Source organism: Polypterus senegalus, chromosome 1 (assembly GCF_016835505.1).
Source record: "Polypterus senegalus isolate Bchr_013 chromosome 1, ASM1683550v1, whole genome shotgun sequence".
In the NCBI taxonomy this organism is placed as follows: domain Eukaryota; kingdom Metazoa; phylum Chordata; class Cladistia; order Polypteriformes; family Polypteridae; genus Polypterus; species Polypterus senegalus.
In genome coordinates, this window is record NC_053154.1 from 140844398 (window position 1) to 140865307 (window position 20910).

Below are 20910 nucleotides of genomic sequence, written 5' to 3' on the forward strand. Positions count from 1 at the left end.
GAAATATTCTTCAATGACCAAGTCAATCAACTGACCTCAACCAAATCGGAGATGCATTTAAGACAAAGCTGAAAGCAGAAAGCCCAATGAACAAGCTGCTCCTGAAGACAGCTGCAGTAAAGGCTTGCCAAAGCAACAGTAGGGTGGAAACACAGCACTTGGAGAAGGGCCATGGGACCCAGACTTCAGGCACTAATTTAATGTAAATGATTTTCAACCAAATATTGAAAATGACTGTTGTATTCATTACTTTTGAGCCCCTGAAAAATGGAGGGGCTATGTATAAAAATGGCTCTCTTTTCTATATGTCTCATTTAATGATTTTGTTATCGACTTAAATTAAAACTGCTAATCTACACTTCAATCTCATCTTAATTGCTTCATTTCAAATCCATTGTGGTGCCGCACAAAAATTATGAAAATTGTATTACTGTCCAAAAACATATGGACCCAAGTGTATATTATCATTAAAAATTTTACTTAGCAGTCAGTCTGACAATCCATAAATTACATGAATATTATTGTTTTTATGACTGTTTTCACTGGGTATTTCTAAAGCCTAACATATCATAAAGACAGACTTTCTGTCATTTGCAAAGTATAAAGACAGACTTTCTGTCATTTGCATTTTTGGGTGTTCCATTATTTATTTATTTTTTTGCATTTTTTGAAGTGTTATTTAATCCCCTGACAAGCAACTTATCTGAAGTGAAGTCAACAGTGACTAATGTAAACCCAGCTGAAAACACGGATTCTAGATCACTACAATGGCAGACATGCATTTTAATACTAAGAACTTAGGTAGCAGTAAATGTATAAAAAAAAGTAGATACTGTACATCCTTTGAAATACTTTCATGAATATAAAGTCACAATTAAACAGTCTTACACATAAAACCCAAAGATCTGAAATATGGTTAAGTATAAATGGAAAAATAGAATTAGCTTTATGCAGAAATCCCCAGGTTTTGTCCATCATTTAAGTTATAATTAATATGTAAAATGCTACTATTTACCTATACCCACATGGGCTTCCTGTATCATACTAACATCATTTGCTCCATCGCCAATAGCTAATGTAATGGGCTTTTCTGGGGAAGTCTTTAACAGTCTTACAACCTAAAAAGAAAGGGAAAAAATTAATACATTTTCTTAATGATAATCTTTTTTATTATATTCTTCATAATACAGTTTTTACCAAATAATGTACATTAAAAACTACTAAATTGTTGAACACAGTTTATTTTTCAAAATGAGTGATTTAGAAAGTCCATAGAACCTCCCAGGTATTTATACACAATGTGTTCATTAAAATACAAACTGCAAGCCCAAGCGTTCATATTGAGTATATTGAAAGAAATTGAAAATAGCATACTAGTGCAAGGTCAGCTTGTAGTTTACTTATTAAATTTGTGTACCACCTTATGCCCAACTGCAGCAAACTTTGCAGAAAAGCAAGATCTGTGGCATTGTGCTCAGTTTTAATAAACCCACAGCAAAGGCTGCTGCCTTCTAGAGGTGACAGAATTAGTCAACTACCTTCACCTTTCCTTCCTTGGATTTGGGCAACATACTACAGTACTTGGAGAAATTCAGAACAGCACTATGAAGATAGTGGAATCAGCAGCACGACATAGTTAATGTAGGCATTCATCATTTGTAAAATTAAATTGATAGTTAAGAAAAAATGCCTTAAAGTCATACCAGAACTAATAATTAAGTTTAACACTAATCTTTATTAGTAGCTGTACATTAAACAATAATAAGGAGGAACAATAAGAAAACTGAGTTTCAAAGAGTAATATATGTAGACAAAGGCAAGCATACATTAAAGAAAAACACTTGCCACTTTGAAAGTGATTAGTTAAGGTAGTTCTTCTGAATATGGACCCTCCTCTGTCCTATGGCTATGATCCAATAATAATGGTGCTGAAACACAGGGCACAGTCAAATGGAGGAGTCAGTGGAAGTGCTCACAAGCTTATATATTACACTCTTCTACTCTCTCCTCAACTCTTACCATCACAACAGAAAAGGGCAGATGTGTCCAAAATAAACAAATAAACTTGTAAAATACAACAATCATATTTTTAACCACTTAACAACAAGCATATACAGTATATCTTGTAGCATCATAAAACATCTCAAACATAGAACACAGAAAACATAACATATATAATATCCCAACAGACAAAACATTCTCTGCAACCCTAAGACCAGGTTGACTCCAACAGTAAATGTCCCTCTGGCCTGGACATGCATTTACACCAGTGTAGTGGAGCAAAGAATACTGATGTGATAGAGAATATCACAACAAGGGGACACAGGTCAGAAATCAACATAACTTTGCAGAGCAAAATATCAGAGAACTCTTCCAGATTTTAAAAGAAATCTGTTGGAACTTGTCAAGAAAGAATTTAATTTGCAAAAACCTCCTTAAAGTTTCAAAGTTTGGTGAAAGACACATCGTACCAAAGAAATGCTTTACTTCAAAAAAGCAGAAATTCTTAGAGAGGATCACAAAAACAATAAAAATTTCCCCGCATGTATTCCGGAAGTTTAATTTCCAATTCTGTTTATAAAAATAAAACTGTTATGTTATGTTAATGGGTTACTTGCTAGTGTCTGTGCCACAATTTAGTAACAATAATGTATTTGTTTTGCTTATCTTATTAGGCAAAGGAAATGAAAGCCAAAATAATATGACAAGAGTTGCACTGCAGAGCCATAGTTGCAGTTCTCAGTTATCATTAGTTACTAACCACCTTCATCTATTAAATTATAATCTAAAAGCAGGTCTTAAGTTAAAAAGTAATACTAATTTGTCAGGACAAGAAATGGACAAAGTTTTTATATATAAGTCAAATTCCATTAGAACAAACTCCATTTTAACAATTTTTTTTGGCCCTGACCAATTCCCCATAGAACTAATGTTTAAAAAGCATTTTACCTGCAAAATTGATTACAAAAAGTAATTTTCCATGAAAAAGAGCGGCAAAACATGCAGCTTTATTCTAGTCTTGGCCAAAAAAATCGCAATTCAGGAGTTCCAATTGGAGAGCATGTTTATGTCACAAAGTTTACTTGATATTTGTCTAATTTTTGCAACAGAGTGGAGCTCAACAAGGGAATTACAGCAACCAAAAGTCATTGTTTGGTAGATCTAAGGGTGGGATAGTTGTCAATCAAATTCAACTTCAGCTCTATTTGCAGAGCTCTGAAGGAGTGTCACCACATTAGCAATTTTCCTGACCAATTACGTTGTTTCTGATCTTGTCTGTGGGGAAAAAAATTCGCTTTTGTGAGTTGTGCGTTTTTTTGGGCTTCTTATACACAGAGAATGCAGTATTTTTTGCTATTTTTCAACCCCATCTTCCACATTATTACCATGTTTTTATCCATCTGTCACCTATTTTTCTGGTTTTTGCACTTGCACAGTATATACATTTTATTTTTGCTAAATCTCCAAGGGACACACATCCACCCAGTTGTGGGATACAATTTACTTATTCTGTTAATCTCAAATATCTCCGATGGGGTCTCTGAAGGTATGCACCAAATCCTCTTTACTTTTGCTATCAATGTCGCCCCTCACTTTTCCAGCATATGATTTTGTCTATGTCAGGTATTGGCCTTTATTTTGTGGGTGGGGGAAATTCACTGTTTTTAAGTTGTTCTTGGGCTATAACTATTTTACGGACCTGGCAACCCTGCTCTGGTTGTCCATGGCTAGGCTAAAGCAGCAAATCAATCATGATCATTGCAGGAGGGATTAGAGAAGGTTGTCCAGAATATGCTACAGTCAACTTTCAATCGGTAGGCCTGCGACTCACCAAGCCTACTTCCCCCAAAGTCTAGTAATACTGAATGCTGCTCAGTACAGACGAGGGGAACAAGACTTATATGGGGGGTTTCGACCAGCGCTAACAGCAACAATTTAATTTTGCAGAATGAGTTGGAACTTCTTGCTGCCACTGATAGTGGCAAAAAATGAAGAAAAGACATTGCCATCGAGTTTCAGATTCCGCAGTCAGCTTTGTCAACTGTACGTGCTGAAAGAATGAACTATGTGCAAATTCCATTATTATGAAATTACCGTAATAAAGGATTGTTTTTTGGTCCCAAGCATTTTATTCTAACAGAATTTGGCCTGTATTGTCATAGCCTCCCTTATTGCTTACTATTGTAATTAGCTGAAAAGTTAAGTGGACAATCTTTTACAGCTCAGGCTAGTTTGCACAATAAAACTGCTGGGCCCTTAGAACAGCACTGGGCACAAATATTAATGAACTTTACCTTCATTCTACATGTTTTTTTTCCACTACAGTTAAGCTCTGAGCTGATCTCTAGAAAGTACTATACTAATTAGTCCACAGTTAAGCAAAAAACTGTGGACTAGCTCATAAAAAATTCAATGCAATTGACCTATCATGTTCTTAAAACATATTGACAAACACAGCTACTCATCAACAATGATAAATATCATAAAGATTCAATATTCTTACTTTTGCTTTTTGGAGTGGAGCCATTCGACAACATAGTACAGCTGTACAGTTTCTGCAGACGTCCATGAAGAGCTTTTCATGTTGTCTCAATGCTAGAGAAAGGCTAGCGCCATCAACAACAAGGCCATGTTGGATTACATGGTCTTCTTTAATTCTGCATTAAAATATATTTGGCAATTTTTAAAGAAAAAAAATTAAAAATTTTCAACATTCTAAAGTGCCATTTGACATTACACTTGGACTGATATAATTAAAGTAACAAACCATATATTCATGGATAAGTCACAGTCATACAAAAGAATATACATACATATATACACGTGTGTGTGTGCATATATACAGTGGGTACGGAAAGTATTCAGACCCCCTTCAATTTTTCACTCTTTGTTATATTGCAGCCATTTGCTAAAATCATTTAAATTATTTTTTTTCCTCATTAATGTACACACAGCACCCCATATTGACAGACAAAAAAAAGAATTTTTGAAATTGTTGCAGATTTATTAAAAAAGAAAAACTGAAATATCGCATGGTCCTAAGTATTCAGACCCTTTGCTGTGACACTCATATATTTAACTTTGGTGCTTTCCATTTCTTCTGATCATCCTTGAGATCACCTTCATTTGAGTCCAGCTGTGTTTGATTATACTGGTTGGACTTGATTAGGAAAGTCACACATCTGTCTATATAAGACCTTACAGCTCACAATGCATGTCAGAGCAAATGAGAATCATGAGGTCAAAGGAACTGCCTGAAGAGCTCAGAGACAGAATTGTGGCAAGGAACATATCTGGCCAAGGTTACAAAAAAATTTCTGCTGCACTTAAGGTTCCCAAGAGCACAGTGGCCTCCATAATCCTTAAATGGAAGACGTTTGGGATGACCAGAACCCTTCCTAGAGCTGGCCGTCCGGCCAAGCTGAGCTACCGGGGGAGAAGAGCCTTGGTGAGAGAGGTAAAGAAGAACCCAAAGATCACTTTGGCTGAGCTCCAGAGATGCAGTCAGGAGATGGGAGAAAGTTGTAGAAAGTCAACCATCACTGCAGCCCTCCACCAGTCAGGGCTTTATGGCAGAGTGGCCTGTCGGAAGCCTCTCCTCAGTGCAAGACACATGACAGCCCACATGGAGTTTGCTAAAAGACACCTGAAGGACTCTGAGATGGTGAGAAATAAGATTCTCTGGTCTGATGACACCAAGATAGAACTTTTTGGCATTAATTCTAAGCGGTATGTGTGGAGACAACCAGGCACTGCTCATCACTTGTCCAATACAGTCCCCACCGTGAAGCATGGCGGTGGCAGCATCATGCTGTGGGGGGTTTTTCAGCTGCAGGGACAGGACGACTGGTTGCAATCAAGGGAAAGATGAATGCGGCCAAGTACAGGGATATCCTGGACAAAAACCTTCTCTAGAGTGCTAAGGACCTCAGACTGGGCTGGAGGTTTACCTTCCAACAAGACAATGACCCTAAGCACACAGCTAAAATAACGAAGGAGTGGCTTCACAACAACTCTGTGACTATTCTTGAATGGCCCAGTCAGAATCCTGACTTAAACCCAATTGAGCATCTCTGAAAAGACCTAAAAATGGCTGTCCACCACCGTTTACCATCCAACCTGACAGAACTGGAGAGGATCTACAAGGAGGAATGGCAGAGGATCCCTAAATCCAGGTGTGATAAACTTGTTGCATCTTTCCCAAGAAGACTCATGGCTGTATTAGCTCAAAAGGGTGCTTCTACTAAATACTGAGCAAAGGGTCTGAATACTTAGGACCATGTGATATTTCAGTTTTTCTTTTTTAATAAATCTGCAACAATTTCAAAAATTCTTTTTTGTCTGTCAATATGGGGTGCTGTGTGTACATTAATGAGGAAAAAAAATAATTTAAATGATTTTAGCAAATGGCTGCAATATAACAAAGAGAGAAAAATTGAAGGGGGTCTGAATACTTTCCGTACCCACTGTATATGTATAAAAGCTTTGATACTCTTTAATCCCCATATCCTTCTATTATAAAAAGCAAAAATCACAAAATTGCAGTATAAAGTGTACAGTTCAAAATGAAAAGTTATGCAATGACAGACCCATGTCACATGATAGGTCATATGATGATACTACACAAGATATACAAAAAAAGTCCATTAAGGAATATTCACTATGAAGTCACAGAATTGTTAAATGCTTTCTAATTGATAACCATAAATAAGGATTTTTGAGAAAGCATAACCACATTTACTATCTGTGGACAGATAGACCTTAATTTAAATTTAAGTGTCCCAAAATTTCACCAAGGTTGTTGGTGTTAGAATGATTCAGTATTTTAACTTTTTAATTTTTAAGAATCAATTTCAATGCCTTTTTAGAAATTCTGAAGACCTGAATTAGACAACCACACAGTCTTTCCTACTAAAAAGCGTACATTTCCTTAGCTTGTCAAAGTAAAACACGCACTTCTGTCTAGGGATTGCTATTGCCCGATTGCTGCTTTCTTCACAGCTTTAGAGGTCTGTGTTTTATGAAGCCTGATAGTGCATTGTACAGTATACAGCCTAAGCATAATTTACAATAAATGGTTTTTTAGAGTATAACAACATTTCATTTGACTTTTTATTTGCTTATGCACTCTCCCTAGACACTGGGAAAATTGAATAAATGAAAATCCTTTAATCCTTTTGAGAGTTTGCTTCCTCTGAGGCAGCAAAAAAGACCTAGGTTCAAAATTAACCATTAGTGCGGTACTATATTAAAAACTTTTTATGAATCTATGCAAACTACGTTGCATTCTTTGCTCATTAACTACCCTAGCTTCCTGCTCACAAATGTTTGATTGGTTTGGCAGGATCTTACCTTTATTAAATGATAACATAATAGTACGAGTTTATATTCATATAAGTAGTCTAATTTTGTTCCGATTACATTTTCTATAACGTTTTATGAGGCAGAAGGCTTATTTTGTCTCTATTTTGCAGGATCCAATTTGTTTCCCTTCTTGTGAAGTCAAATTTGCTACTTTCTACTCGGGTACCTTTCAAATTATAAGTAATTACACTGATATATTGGTTTCAGGTTTAAATAAAGATTACCTGTTAAATTTCCTCAGACCTGGGGATTTTAGTAGTGTTCAACACATTAAGGGCCTGAAACATTTTTGACATTTTATTTTGAAACCTAATTTTTAAATTTGTTTTTACCTCTGTCTGAGTCATTTATTTTTCTCTTTTACAAAAACATAGCTAAAAAATGATCAATTTCAAAGATTTGTCCCATTGAATCTCTGAGTCTTCTTAAACACATTGTTTTAAACAAGAGTGACACTGAAAAAGTGTGTGCTTTTCTTCTAGCGTTAGAAAAATTCTTTAAGGTTTCTCTTTTAACCTTTTGTACAATTTTTTTTATTCCTTGTTATAGTTGTCCCTATTCTTCTAGTTCTATTTTTTAAACTACGTTCTACATTTTCTTACAGTTTAAAAGTGAGTAACATTTTTATTCATCCTTTTAAGCTATTTTAAGTCACTTAATTTTATTTGTCTTTGTAACATAATCATTTTGGGTATGGACCCATTATAGTTTTGGTTTTTTTTTTTTGCTTTCTAGATGTTTTCTCATCTCCATAAAGTCTGCTTTCTATAAGCTGTAATTTTCTTCTTGAATGCATTTGTTATCTTAAACAAAACAAAGCATCCTCAGTAAATGAAAAGTAAACGATGAAAAAAATGAAAATAATGGAAACACCACATACTTAGCATATCTGAACATCACACTACAGATATAAGCAACACCTCATTCAGTATAATACATTTTATTTGTACTGTATAGCACCTTTTCCACACTCAAGTATGTTAACAGCAGCACATCACGCATAACATACAAATGAAATTTAAAAAGTAAACAAAACAAAAAAAAATAAAACATTCACTTGTGAACAATTTTTTCTTCTCATTGCGGTGGTCAAGGCAGGTGAGGCCAATTGCAGAGGCCCACTGTCCAAGTCTGGCACCACTTGGCAGTCTCCATCAGCCCCCATGGATGACCTGACTGCCACCATTACATTAGTGCTTGGAGGCAGGTAGATCCTCCTGGGCCTGGAGAAGCTCATCTCCCGGATAAGAATAAGCTTCAAAGCAGAAAAATCTAGGGCCATGGTAATGAAGAGAGGAAAGGTGATGGACACGTTTCAGTTTTTTGTGGATGGAATTGCAATACCATCCATCACAAAGAAACCAGTCAAAAGGCTTGGCAAGGTCTTTGACTGTAGCATTAGGGATACAGTGGCTGTCCAAGCAACTATCAAGAAGCTCGAGACTTGGCTCACCAAAGTAGACAAATTTGGCTTACCTCGCAGGTTCAAGGCTTGGTTATACCAACATGGCATCTTGGCAGTGTCCTCTTGCCTCTGCTGGTGTACGAGGTGACAATGTTAACTGGGAAGACCTTGGAGAGGAAGAGCAGATGCCGTCTAATCCTGGAGAAGGTGTGGGCAGGTGTGGAGAAGGGCGAATCAGCAAGATGGTGGGCATGCAGCACCAGGGAGCATGGACAAGGTGGGAGGGAGTTCCAGAGAGGAAATGATCTTTGGGCGACATCTGGCAGACTGTCCTACCTAACCCAGTGAATCTGTAAACCTGGGGCAAGAGTGAGCCTCCAGTATGTCCTCTCTGCAACGGAAAGGGATCACTGGAGCACATCCTCAGTAGCTGCACAACAGCCTTCAGTGAGGTGTAGTAGTAGTAGACCATCTCTAAAGCCACGGCTAACAACAGAGTCATTCACAGCTTTGTCAGGGTGGGAGAGCAGCTTCAGTCACAGCAACAGATGGCCTGCTCACCTCTGCATTGGACTGAAATCTGCCAGTAAACTTGGGCAGGCAGCTCAAGTTCCCGGATCATGTTACATCAACTTCATTGAGGCCAGATATGGTGTTAACATCTGCCTTTACTGGCTGCTCATTAAGTAAGGTCTACACCCTGCTTGGCATTACAGGAGCAGTGAAAAGGAGTGCCATTATGTCCAGTCTAGAGGCTGCAGAGTGGGCATCTTGGTAGCTTCGGATCAGGAGGTATGAAACATGGGTTATTGCTGCTGGGGCACAAGCCAGAGATTTATCTTAAACTAACTGTGCTATTCAATAGAATCTATCAAAATATACACCCATTTAGTGTACAAACAGAAATCAGATAAGATTTTGTAAATTTAGTTAGTGCTATCTGAGATTCAAACAAAGCATGCTGTATAGGTTGCTTTCATTGCTATAATAAGACCAATTTCTTTCTGCATGTATTGCTGTTGTTTTAGTCTATTAATATGAATTTATAAATTAAGTACTCTTTAATTATATTAAAAGAATATGTTCAAGTCAACCAGTATCTAAGCATATACTTCATGTGATGAGAGCTTTGAGTGAAAATGTATTGGACTACCAAGCATTTGGTGTTGGTTATATTGAAATAGTTTTTCATGGTGGTGCACTCTGGCTAGTAATGGATGAGCCTGCACAAGTGGAATTGTCAACTCTAATCATAGTCTGTAGTAGTTTTAAATATCATAATTTAGAAATGATCAAATTTAATCAAAAAGGATTAATCCAGGTATTTTTTTTAAACTGCAGACATCTTTGGCTATTGCTCAACTTCACCAAATTCCAAATAGTGTTAAGTGTTTCTCTTCTGGCTTTCACTAAACTTTATGAAGTAGAGGTTAGGAGGGTGGAGATGCAGTATACATTATGATGGCATATTGTGGGCCTGCTTACAGTTTCAAAGACTATTAAAAGGGTGGTGTGATGTTTAGTTAAATGACTCCTAAACCTTGCAGTTGATCTACTTACTAGTGTATGGACTGCTCCTTCAATTTCAGCATTTAGTACAAATTCAAGATGAAGGCATTTATTCAGTCTATTTTGTAAGCGGGCTAAGTTTTAAAAACCATCATTTAGCCGATGGTACTAAAACTTTCACAATCTTCAGGACCACCCATCAATGATTACTTTATATTGCCTATGTCTCTTTGGCATCTAGCTGCTGTTTCCAATGATACCTTTTGTACTTCTTCTCACCATGGAATGAAATGAAAATTTCTAGAGAAGTTTTCACATCAAAGGTGTCAGGCACCACATTAGATCACTGTAGTATTATATCACAGTTAAAAACACTGGAATATCAGGTGTGAAACTGTAATTTGTCTAAGAAGTAATGAGCTGCCAACTGATTTGGGTCAACCAGATTTTCTTCCAGATGTTTATTTTTCCAGGAATTTTAGCTCTTCTTCTGCCAACTGGACATATGTTTTGTTACATTAATGCATCTTAAATATTTTATGCTTCCATTAAATAAACTGAAGTTAACTTTAATTTCATCTGTCTGAGCAGTATAACAAATGAATTGAATGGTTTTAGTGTAACTATATAAATAAAGCTGAATTGGTGTCTGTATGCGTGTTGCTTTTGGCATCATGGAAAAATGGCTACACGGGTTTTCATTAAAGCAGGATAATACCTAAAGGATAGCTCATTTTTAAATACAGGTTATGAGATGTCTTAATTCCCACTCTCTGGTTGGAATGATGGGCAGGGAGGAACAGTCATCATGCTGCACTGTGATCTATCATTTTTTTGTGACACCAAATTGTACTAAATATAACACAATATGGCCCTAACTGGGATTGAGTGGAATCAAAACAAAAACAGAAGGGGAAACTTATTAAAGAAGTGTGCTGGCTGGGAACTACTTAACTACTGATCAATTACTTCATAAGCAAGTATTTGCAGCATTACATCATCATCATCATCTTCTCAAACTGTCCGGCATTGTTTCTCTGTCATACCTGAGGCCATACTCTGCTAACCACTTCAAGAAGTTATAACCCCACAGTTGAGTCAAATTTCATAACAAACCACCACTCCCTAAATACCTGTGCATATAATTATATTAAAGGTAGATCATCCTTTTTGTAAAACTCCCAAAATTGTGTAACTGGATGCAACTGGCAGTGAAAGAACTGCATCGGAAAATGAAGGCCACAATCATAGGCATGTGATAAAGAAAAAACGTTTTTAATACCTCATGTTTCTCTCATCCCAAAAAAATATTCCTTTGATTTCAAAGAACTGAAATTTCTTGCGACTCTGTGGTTTGCCTTGATAATAAATACGATGCAAAGTCACACCCTGCAAAGAGCAGGTAGATATCCCTAGACAAACTGCTTTTCTCACAGCCAACTATGACTTCTGCTCAAAGGTTAGCAGTCAAAGAAATCTGTTTATTTGTACCTTTGATAAAGTAACAAATACAGGATTACATTTACTGCTTACAGATTGCTAAAGGGTATTTAGCCAAACTTAACTGAATTAACAATTTCTAATCAATGAGTTTATTTAGAGATGATCATGAAAACCATGATATCGCTTTATATTAGACATTCTGCTCCTCAAAAATCATTTAATACTCTTCCTTCTTCAGAAGTTTAAGTGCATGCAAAGAAATGTGGTAATATGAAGCTGCAATATTTTTTCTTTTCTTTTTTTGTGTTAGTTTTCTTCATGTCACTTCCTTAGCTGCGTTCTTTTTTTTAATCGTACATTTAAAAACAAAATACAAATGATTTTAAAAAAAGTTCAGGTCTTTAAAGGTATTGAAAAATTTATGTTCAAAAATATATTTTCTCAATAAGATTAAGGATAAAAATTACAGTGTGTGACTGAAACATTAAATATTCTTTATAAATCCGAATTTTCTAGCCTTAATGTGAACACAATTGATGAAATAAATTAATCTAATCATTTTAACCGTTAACTAACCTGTTATTTCATGAAAACGTTTGTATCCTTTTGATAAAACCTTTGAGAATAATAAACAGAAAAATTGTGTGAAGGATGCACCAGATTTTTTTTTAATCTAACCTGAGTGTAAAGGAAAAATTACAACAAAATTTTAAAATAATACTCATTCCAACAGCCAGTATTTCAGTAAATGTTTGCCTAATTGAATAAAAGGAGTTTGCTACATAATCGACTTTTAATGTTTTACATTATACAGGCTTAAGTCAGAAGTCAGCCATAGGAGGGAAGGACACGTGACCAAAACACATTTTCTGTCATATGCTTGTATACTGTAAATGCATGCATACTACTAGTAAGGGAAAGGCAGTGTCACTTTTTTTCCTTCCATTTTAATTTGGAAACAGTTTAAACTCATTAGGCTTTCCTTTATATGTGTATTCCTGAACAGTTTCACACAACAAATTCTAGTAGGAAATTTTTATGATTCTTTTTCACTTCATCAATGTTCTTTTTAACCTTCCCTGAAAAGGAAAGTACAACAATTAATTGTCAGATTACAGACAACTAAGTTATCTTTATTCAAGGAGCACACTTTTAAACTTATCGGTGTAAATGTAGCTTTTGTTATTCAGAAGAATTTACTTAGATTCCATACGTTCTGCCATCTATAGATAATATGACTATTTTCATAAATCACTGTTTTAACTAAATGCTAGGCTATTTAAAAAAAATCAAATATGCCTAATCCAAGTTTTCTAACTAACAAATCAAAACAATCTTGTATTAATTATCAAATATCAAACAAATAAATTTAAGGAAGCATGGCTTTTAATCATTTAAACGTGAAATATGAAAACTCAGAAACAATTCTAAAGGTTTCAAAAGAAGATGACAAGAAAAGTACCTTTTATCTAATCTTCTCAATTGAACTGCACATTCACTATCCGATTTCTGCTGCACCAACTCTAAGATATTCATAGTTCGATGAAAATGTCCACAGGACAAACTAACACTGACAGCAGTTTCATGTTTATCCCCTGTTAACACCCATACTTTGATCCCTGCCATTCTGAGTGCTTCAATTGTCTCCTGGACTTTTTCTTGCAGTCTATAATTAGAATACAAAAAAAAAAAAATCACTAAAATTTATTCTGCAATGTTACTCAAATTAACATGACAGTCAAAAGAAATTATTATTGAAGTACAACAGTGATTGTTAAGACGAAAAAATTGATTTATTAAGGAAAGCAAAAATTTGATTTAAAGTAAATACATTTTAATACTGCATTGAATTCTGTAAGTAACATTTTCCCTTATGCTGAATTTTTTAAACATAAAAATCACCCACCACAATTTTCTTGATATTATGTCTAAGTGTCACTAACACTGAGAATTAAGTCCGTCTAAGCAATGAATTAAGTAACATACAGTAAATCAATCTGTATACTTGACTATCAGTTTAAACAATCACAGTGGTTTCAGTCAAAATAAAATTTGACCTTGTGCTTCTATGTTTTATAAAAAAAATACATATAAAACATAAGCCTATACGTGTCTATAATAATAATATTACATACCACTGTGTAACCTCATTACTGAAATACATACTTATCTTCCACACCAACTGCTCCAAGAAGTTCAAAGTCTTTTTCAATATAGCTAAACACATCTGCTAGTCTCTCCTCTCTCTGCTGCAGTGCAGTCCTGGCCTCATGGAGACGCCGATCAATTTCTATATACTCTTCAGGGGTGAAGTGTCTGCAGGCTATGACAAGAGTTCTTAGACCTTTCTAAAATTAAACAAAACAAGTATTCTATCAAGTCTGGAAAATTGATACAAAAATAAGAAAGCCAATAACAGATCCACAAATATGGAAAGCAGAAAATGAATTTCTTCTTTTATTCTAGCTACTCTTTACATTTTGTAGTAACTGGTTCTGGGCAAAACTCATAAAGCAGACTATACAACAAATGAAAAGTGGTCTAAAAGGTACCAAGCAATTGAACCAGCAATTAAGTTTATGCAGCTTAGTTATTTTGTAATGACAAGATGTGTTTTTGAAGATTTTTTCATTTCATTTCTGGGATATTTAAATAAGAATTTTCCGCAGAATGATAATTTTGTTTTCTACTCATTAATTTTACTTTCACGTACTTCCATTCTATGCTACATATTACAATGTAATATATACTGAAAGTTTATGTTTACCATTACCATTAGACTATAATTCAGTCAAAAACAATTACACTATTTATCATAAAATAAATCATTCATTAGGCTTTTTATTCTGGCTAATGTCTTTTTATATTATGTAGTGTTTACAACATTGGAAGAAAATATATAATTGAATCATAGACAGCAGGAAAGAAAGCATCTGTAAAGAGCAGGAAAAGAGGTATGATACAATACACATAAAATCAGTAGTATGGAAAACATATCCTGTCATGTCATACTGCAACAAGTGGAAGTTACTGTTTCATGCTGCACTAATACACTTTGGCTACAACTGGAAACTGTTTAGTTAAACACTATTTTATAAACTTATTATAAAGAGTTTAATGTTAGAATCTAGGGTGAAAGATGACATGCGATGATTACAAAAAGTTAAAAAATAAATAAAACTTTTCCAAATACAAATTCACTGTTTCAGTAAATGTTTGTGGGTATAGTGTAGAAATACACTAACACAATTTTTTGTTTGCTTTCCTATAATTAATTTTAACATATTTTAATTGAAACATTCAATAATGTTCCATGTGACCTTTAATGTGGATGTTCCCCAAGTCAAATGTGCTTGCAAGTTGGTTGCTTTGTATTATAATTCATCTTTAGTTTATCATTTATTCCAAATTAGAAAAGGAAAAACTTCATGCAAAGGCAAGCCACAAAAAAGTAAAACTGACATTTAATAATTATGTTTACCTACCAATGCCAATTCATCTACATGCATCCTTGTTTTATCAATTTCACCGGTTTTTGTATAAGGAAGAATAGATGATTCTGCTCCTTTTGTAAAGAGTATTTTTTCACCTAAAATAAAAAAAAAATCTATTATCTTCATAAAAGGCTTAAAATATATGCCTTGTTAAATAAAGATATGGCAATTCACAAATCCTGCACAATTTGTTTTTAATAGTTTTTAACTATCATAAAATTAACAAAGGTCTCAACACATTTTAGGTGCAATTTCTTTAAAAAAAAACCAAAAGATTTAAACATGTTTTTCTTAAAACTAAGTAAGAGCAAATTAAAGATGCATATTTACCTGATGGAGTCTGTAAAATGACACTCATTCTTCTTCTGTTTGCATCAAACTCCAAAATATGAAGCAGCTTATATCTGTTTAACAAAAAAGCATGATCAATCTAAAACACATTGTGCCATGTCCTGTACTTTTATTTGAAAGAATATGGATTGCACTATTTTGAACTTCTGTAGATACATACAAAGACACACAAACACACAACCATAATTTCATATATGTTGTATGCCAAAAAATATAACGTAGATGTAAAAGCTCACACAGATACAGAAGACCAACCTCACTCCTGGGAGTCCAGCCAGTTTCATAGTCAGTGAGTTGTTTTAGTCTAGTTGATTCATTCAATCATTTAATGAATTGGTCTGTTTTTGTTTTTTTTTTTAATCTTGTTCTCTTATTCTGCCTTAGTATGAAAATTACAAAACTTACAATTCAGAAACAACTTTGTTTTTGCTATAGTTTTAAATGTATCAATATCTTAAGTAATTTTTGTATTAATTCAATTTTTTGTGGAATTTGCTCACTTTGCTTTATCATAATAATAATTAATTTATAATGAATGTAACAAATACGGGAAAATTAAACATAAAACATGGAACAGTAGAATGAAAATCATGATGATGAAAATCTAAAAATAGGGAAATGGGAAAAAGAAAAACCTAAAAACACACAATATATACGTCACATGTAACAGTCATAAATGCTTATTACTATTTACTTAGAAATCATTGCTACATTCTAATATACATTCAACAAACGCATCGTTATAATTTCTGACCTGTCATTAAAAACAGAAACTGCAACATTATAGATTATGCAACTAAAGTAAAAGTCTAATTAAACAGAACAAAACCCACAGCTTCAATGCCTCAGACAATTAAAAGCAAGTAAAGTGAAAACATGACATAAGAGGGAATTTACCTTTTCATAAATACACTGGATCAAAGGCAAAATGTTCTACTGTAGATCAGTTTGTAGTGTTTAGATACCTGCCCCATTGAAATTAATTTACATGTGGAATGATTTATTTAAAAGAATCTTTGGCAAGGACAAGAAGTGTTTTACTTGATTATTAAATGCAGTTCCAATATCCTCTGATAAACAAAATGCAAAAATTTATATACTTTACTAGGTGTAAATACAGGTTTTGACAAATCATTTTTAGTGCTGTTGCTTTTGATTAAGTTGTAAAGGAATAACAGTCAGGTTCTATATATAATTATAGAATAATATATAATTTAAACCTTTAATGTACAAGCATAGATAAGTAAATCACATGTTAGGATGTAGTATTACCTAAGAACCTGTTTATCAACTCAAAGAGTCTCTCTCAGGATGTTATAAATACCTGCTTTTTGAAAAAGGATTTTGAGTTTGGCTCAATAGTGCACTAAGACACTGTGTTACCATTTACCAGAGCATTCTGTAAAACAAAAGCTCTTCCATGTGTGTATGTCCTTAACTTCATCCTTTAAAGAATCTGACCAATCCCTAATTTAAAAAGTTGCTTCAACTTTGAGCAAGAATATATATATTAACTACCTGAAATACAATTAAAATTCATTTGTCAGTATTGAATTTTCATGACTGACTTTGTGGAAAAAATTATGAGGAGGGTGAGGGAACAATTCTGTAATTGTACATTACTTATACCCATTGTGTGTGTGTGTTAATTTTTTTGGAAAGTCTGTATTAGGTAAGACAGGTTTGAAGATTTTATCACATGATTTGTGTTCCTATATGCCAATTTGTACCAGGAAGCGATCCACTTGCAGGGCTCACATGCAGTCTCTGCACACCTGAGCATAGGAGTTCGTCTATTGATCTAGCTGTAAAGGAAACTTCTTTTGAGGACCATTTGTAATCTAGATATTGCGGACTTTCAGCTGACCATCAAGAGTTACAACAGTGTAAATGTCCAGACTGGAAGTAGATTGTGGTGTGGTTCCATGACAAAACAATAAGCTGAGAGAGAACCCTAGTGTCGGCTTAACTTAGAACTTCTGGCAAATACTTATTAGTAATGCTACTTTAAAAAAAAAAAAAAAAAAAGGTTGGTAAATTCTTTGGCGTTACCTGGATTTCTGAAATTATTACTCATAAAAATGTGCTTTTTACATTTTACTAACTCGAGAGCTATAATACTTCTTAAAACATATACTTTGTGATTATAATTATTTTTGCTTTTAGACTTAAAAGCACAGTTATCGTCATGATATAGTACAGTTTAAATCTTTAAAACATTAATTTTTCTTTATTGTTAGTTCTTCAAGATTTATTCTCTCTGGAAGGACAATTTCTTAAAACGCAAAAGCATGTAAATAATGTAAATCAGACATATCCCTAGGTACATACACACAATTAAAAAAGAAATACCTTCTTACATTTCAAGTTTTCCAAAGGATGTAATACTCATAGTTTCTCCATTATTTCCATTGAAAGTTACACCAATTCTACGGGAGGAAAAATTGCATTAATATGAATCCAGTATTTTCTAAGCATATTTTATTACATTGTAATTTATTGTTCTGAAGGCCAAAAATAAAATTCGCTCTTGCTACATGAATGCAAGCATGTATCATAGACATACTGATTAACCAAAATTATTAAGATCTTTCTAATATTTGGTACTTGATATTGACATAGTTCATAATGAGAATCTTATTGTAATATTATTCATTGTCATTCTATAGAGAACAATTATAGTAAATTAAAATTGTAGTGAATTTGACAAATATATACATACATCACTATTGAAATTTCAACTTTTGTCAATGTAACAGCTAACAAGACAAATCATAAAAAATACTTAAGTTAAAACTATTTTTTTCACAGAAACAGTTAAAAAATAAATAAAAACGTACAATGCATTGGTTGCATGTGTGCACACCCTTCACGATAGCATCTTTTGTACTGATTAATGCATTATACTGTGAGGTATCTATCAACCTAGCATTTCTGAGCAGTTGCAGTTTTATTCCACTCTTTGAAGAAGTACTCCACTACCTCAGTTGAACTGCATGGGAATCGTAAATGCACTGCCTTCTTCAGGTGATTGCACAAATGTTCTAAAGGACTGAGGTCTAGCTTCTGACTGGGCAATTTGGGACTCTGATCTTCCATTGTTAAGACATTTCCTAGCTGAATGGAATTTGTGCTTTAGATCGCTTTCGTGTTGAAAGGTGAAATCCTTCTTTGATTTTAGTTTTCTAGGAGAGGGCAGCTGGTTTTATGATAAAATATCGTGATATCTGGAGTTTTCATTTTCTCCCTCTATTCAGAGTAAAGTCCCTTGTTTCTGAGTCACCCCTATGTTGTGAAAAATGTATCTTTTGGAATTGCTTCCCAAACTACCTACCTCAATTACATCTATGGTTACCATAAGGCATACTACCAGATGGTTTTGGGAAACTGACAGAGACCTCTTATAAACCTACACAGGTCTGGATATTCATTGAAGTGACTTCCCAACATAACCCACTTGCAAAGCATAAATTAAATAACTACATATCTACAGGAAGTAGTCAGGTTACTGCCATAAATTTCTACATCTCTGGAATTTTGCTGTTGACCTTTTGATAGCTTCCCTAATCATCCTTCCTGCATGCAATGTTCGTGAAGCACCATATTTTATCCAATTTTAAAGATAGTTACAGTGTTAAACACTATATGTAGTTGATTCAAAATTATTTTAGCGCTGGATCTTTTGTGATCTCCTTCTTGACCAGGTTGTCTCCATTATAATAAATAACAGAACATTTGGCAGGAAACCTGTGAAATAGACGGTACTTAAGATAATTCGGAATCAAGACATTATTCAAGGTGGGAAAAAAAAAATTGGCCTTTTATATCAACAAAGTTGAAACTTCAGTAAGGGAGTCTGAACTTTTAGATTAGAGCTTTATTTGTTTGAATGGAGAAATTTTGCTTTTTCACAGAAAACCTTTAAATAAATAAATACATAAATAAATTGATAAATAAATATACAGTGGGTATAGAAAAGAATCGGCCCTTTATATATTAAATTAAATACAGTAATCCCTCCTCGATCTCGGGAGTTGCGTTCCAGAACCCCGCCCCCGCGATAGATGAAAATCCGCGAAGTAGAAGCCATATGTTTGTGTAGTTATTTTTATATATTTTAAGCCCTTATAAACTCTCCCACACTGTTAACATTATTAGAGCCCTCTAGACATGAAATAACACCCTTTAGTCAAACGTTTAAACTGTGTTCCATGACAAGACAAAGATGACAGTTCTTTCTCACAATTAAAAGAATGCAAATGGATCTTCTCTTCAGGAGCAGAGAATTTTAGAGAGAGAGAGAGCGCTCGCAAAGAAAACCAAACAATCAAAAAATCAATACGTGTGCTTTTAAGTTTGCTGCGGCATTTTTTCGAGGAGCGTCAGTATCTTCTAAGCAAACAGCCCCTCTGCTCACATCTCCTCCGTCAGGCGCATGGAACGTCAAAGAGAGAGAGAGAGAGCGAGATTAAAGCAAACCATCAAAAAAATCAATAAGTGTGCTTTTGCAAGCACCGCGATAAAGCGGCACTTCTTAGAGGTGTGTCCGTATCCACTAGGCAAACAGCACCTCTGCTCACAGCCCCTCCGTCAGGCGCAAAGAATGTCAGAGAGGGTGAGATAGCGGCAGAGACAAGCAAACAATCAAGCTCCGCGCGGGATGCATATCTTATAGCATTGAGGAGTTTTAGTTAATTTGTAATACATGCTCTGATTGGGTAGCTTCTAAGCCATCCGCCAATAGCGTCCCTTGTATGAAATCAACAGGGCAAAAAAACTGAGGAAGCGTGTAGCATAAATTAAAAGACCCATTGTCCGCAGAAATCTGCGAACCAGCGGAAAATCCGTGATATATATTTAGATGTGCTTACATTTAAAATCCGCGATAGAGAAAAGCCGCGAAAGTCAAAGCGCGATATAGCGAGGGATTACTGTATATTAAATATTCCCATTTTGTTGCTTTATAGCCTAAAATAAACACACAAAAATATTTTTTTCAGCTTTATTTACTCAATGCAACCTATAACAGTCAAAGATATAGAAGCAACAGTTCAGAAAAATAAACAAACTGATAAAGTTAGAATTGATAAAAAAAATCGCCCCAAACTATGTCATGTATTTTGTGGAACTACCCTTTGCTTTAATTATAGCCTTGAGTTTTCTGGGATACTTCTGTACCAACTTTGCAAATGTAGACAGAGAAATGGCATTTACTGACACATTTCTGCTAAATGATTAGCGTTTTCACTCAGTTTTCTTTTAATTCTTTCCTATCCTACTATTGCCAGGGGATCTAGAGTGTGTTCGATAAATGAGCCTGCCTTTTTAATTAGCTGATTTGGT

General features: G+C 34.5%; 1 protein-coding gene and 1 long non-coding RNA gene across 6 annotated transcripts in view; one reads left to right on the top strand and one right to left on the bottom strand.

Moving 5' to 3' along the window:
* The window catches only part of atp11b (ATPase phospholipid transporting 11B (putative)), a 206010-nt gene that overhangs the window by 57440 nt on the left and 127660 nt on the right, over window positions 1-20910 (bottom strand). For all 5 annotated transcript variants that reach the window (XR_005634390.1, XR_005634388.1, XM_039759285.1 and 2 more), the window contains exons 15-21: window positions 17928-17996; window positions 15547-15620; window positions 15208-15311; window positions 13889-14070; window positions 13185-13388; window positions 4505-4658; window positions 1016-1118 (exon numbers count right to left, since the gene is read on the bottom strand). Coding sequence is in view for 3 of the 5 variants with exons in the window: in XM_039759285.1 (XP_039615219.1) it covers window positions 1016-1118; window positions 4505-4658; window positions 13185-13388; window positions 13889-14070; window positions 15208-15311; window positions 15547-15620; window positions 17928-17996 (890 nt within the window). In the remaining 2 variants the exon portion in view is untranslated. The remainder of the gene's footprint in view (window positions 1-1015; window positions 1119-4504; window positions 4659-13184; window positions 13389-13888; window positions 14071-15207; window positions 15312-15546; window positions 15621-17927; window positions 17997-20910) is intronic.
* The window catches only part of LOC120532869, a 55210-nt gene continuing 43791 nt past the window's right edge, over window positions 9492-20910 (top strand). Inside the window, exon 1 of the long non-coding RNA XR_005634395.1 lies at window positions 9492-9562. This is a non-coding gene — a long non-coding RNA (uncharacterized LOC120532869). The remainder of the gene's footprint in view (window positions 9563-20910) is intronic.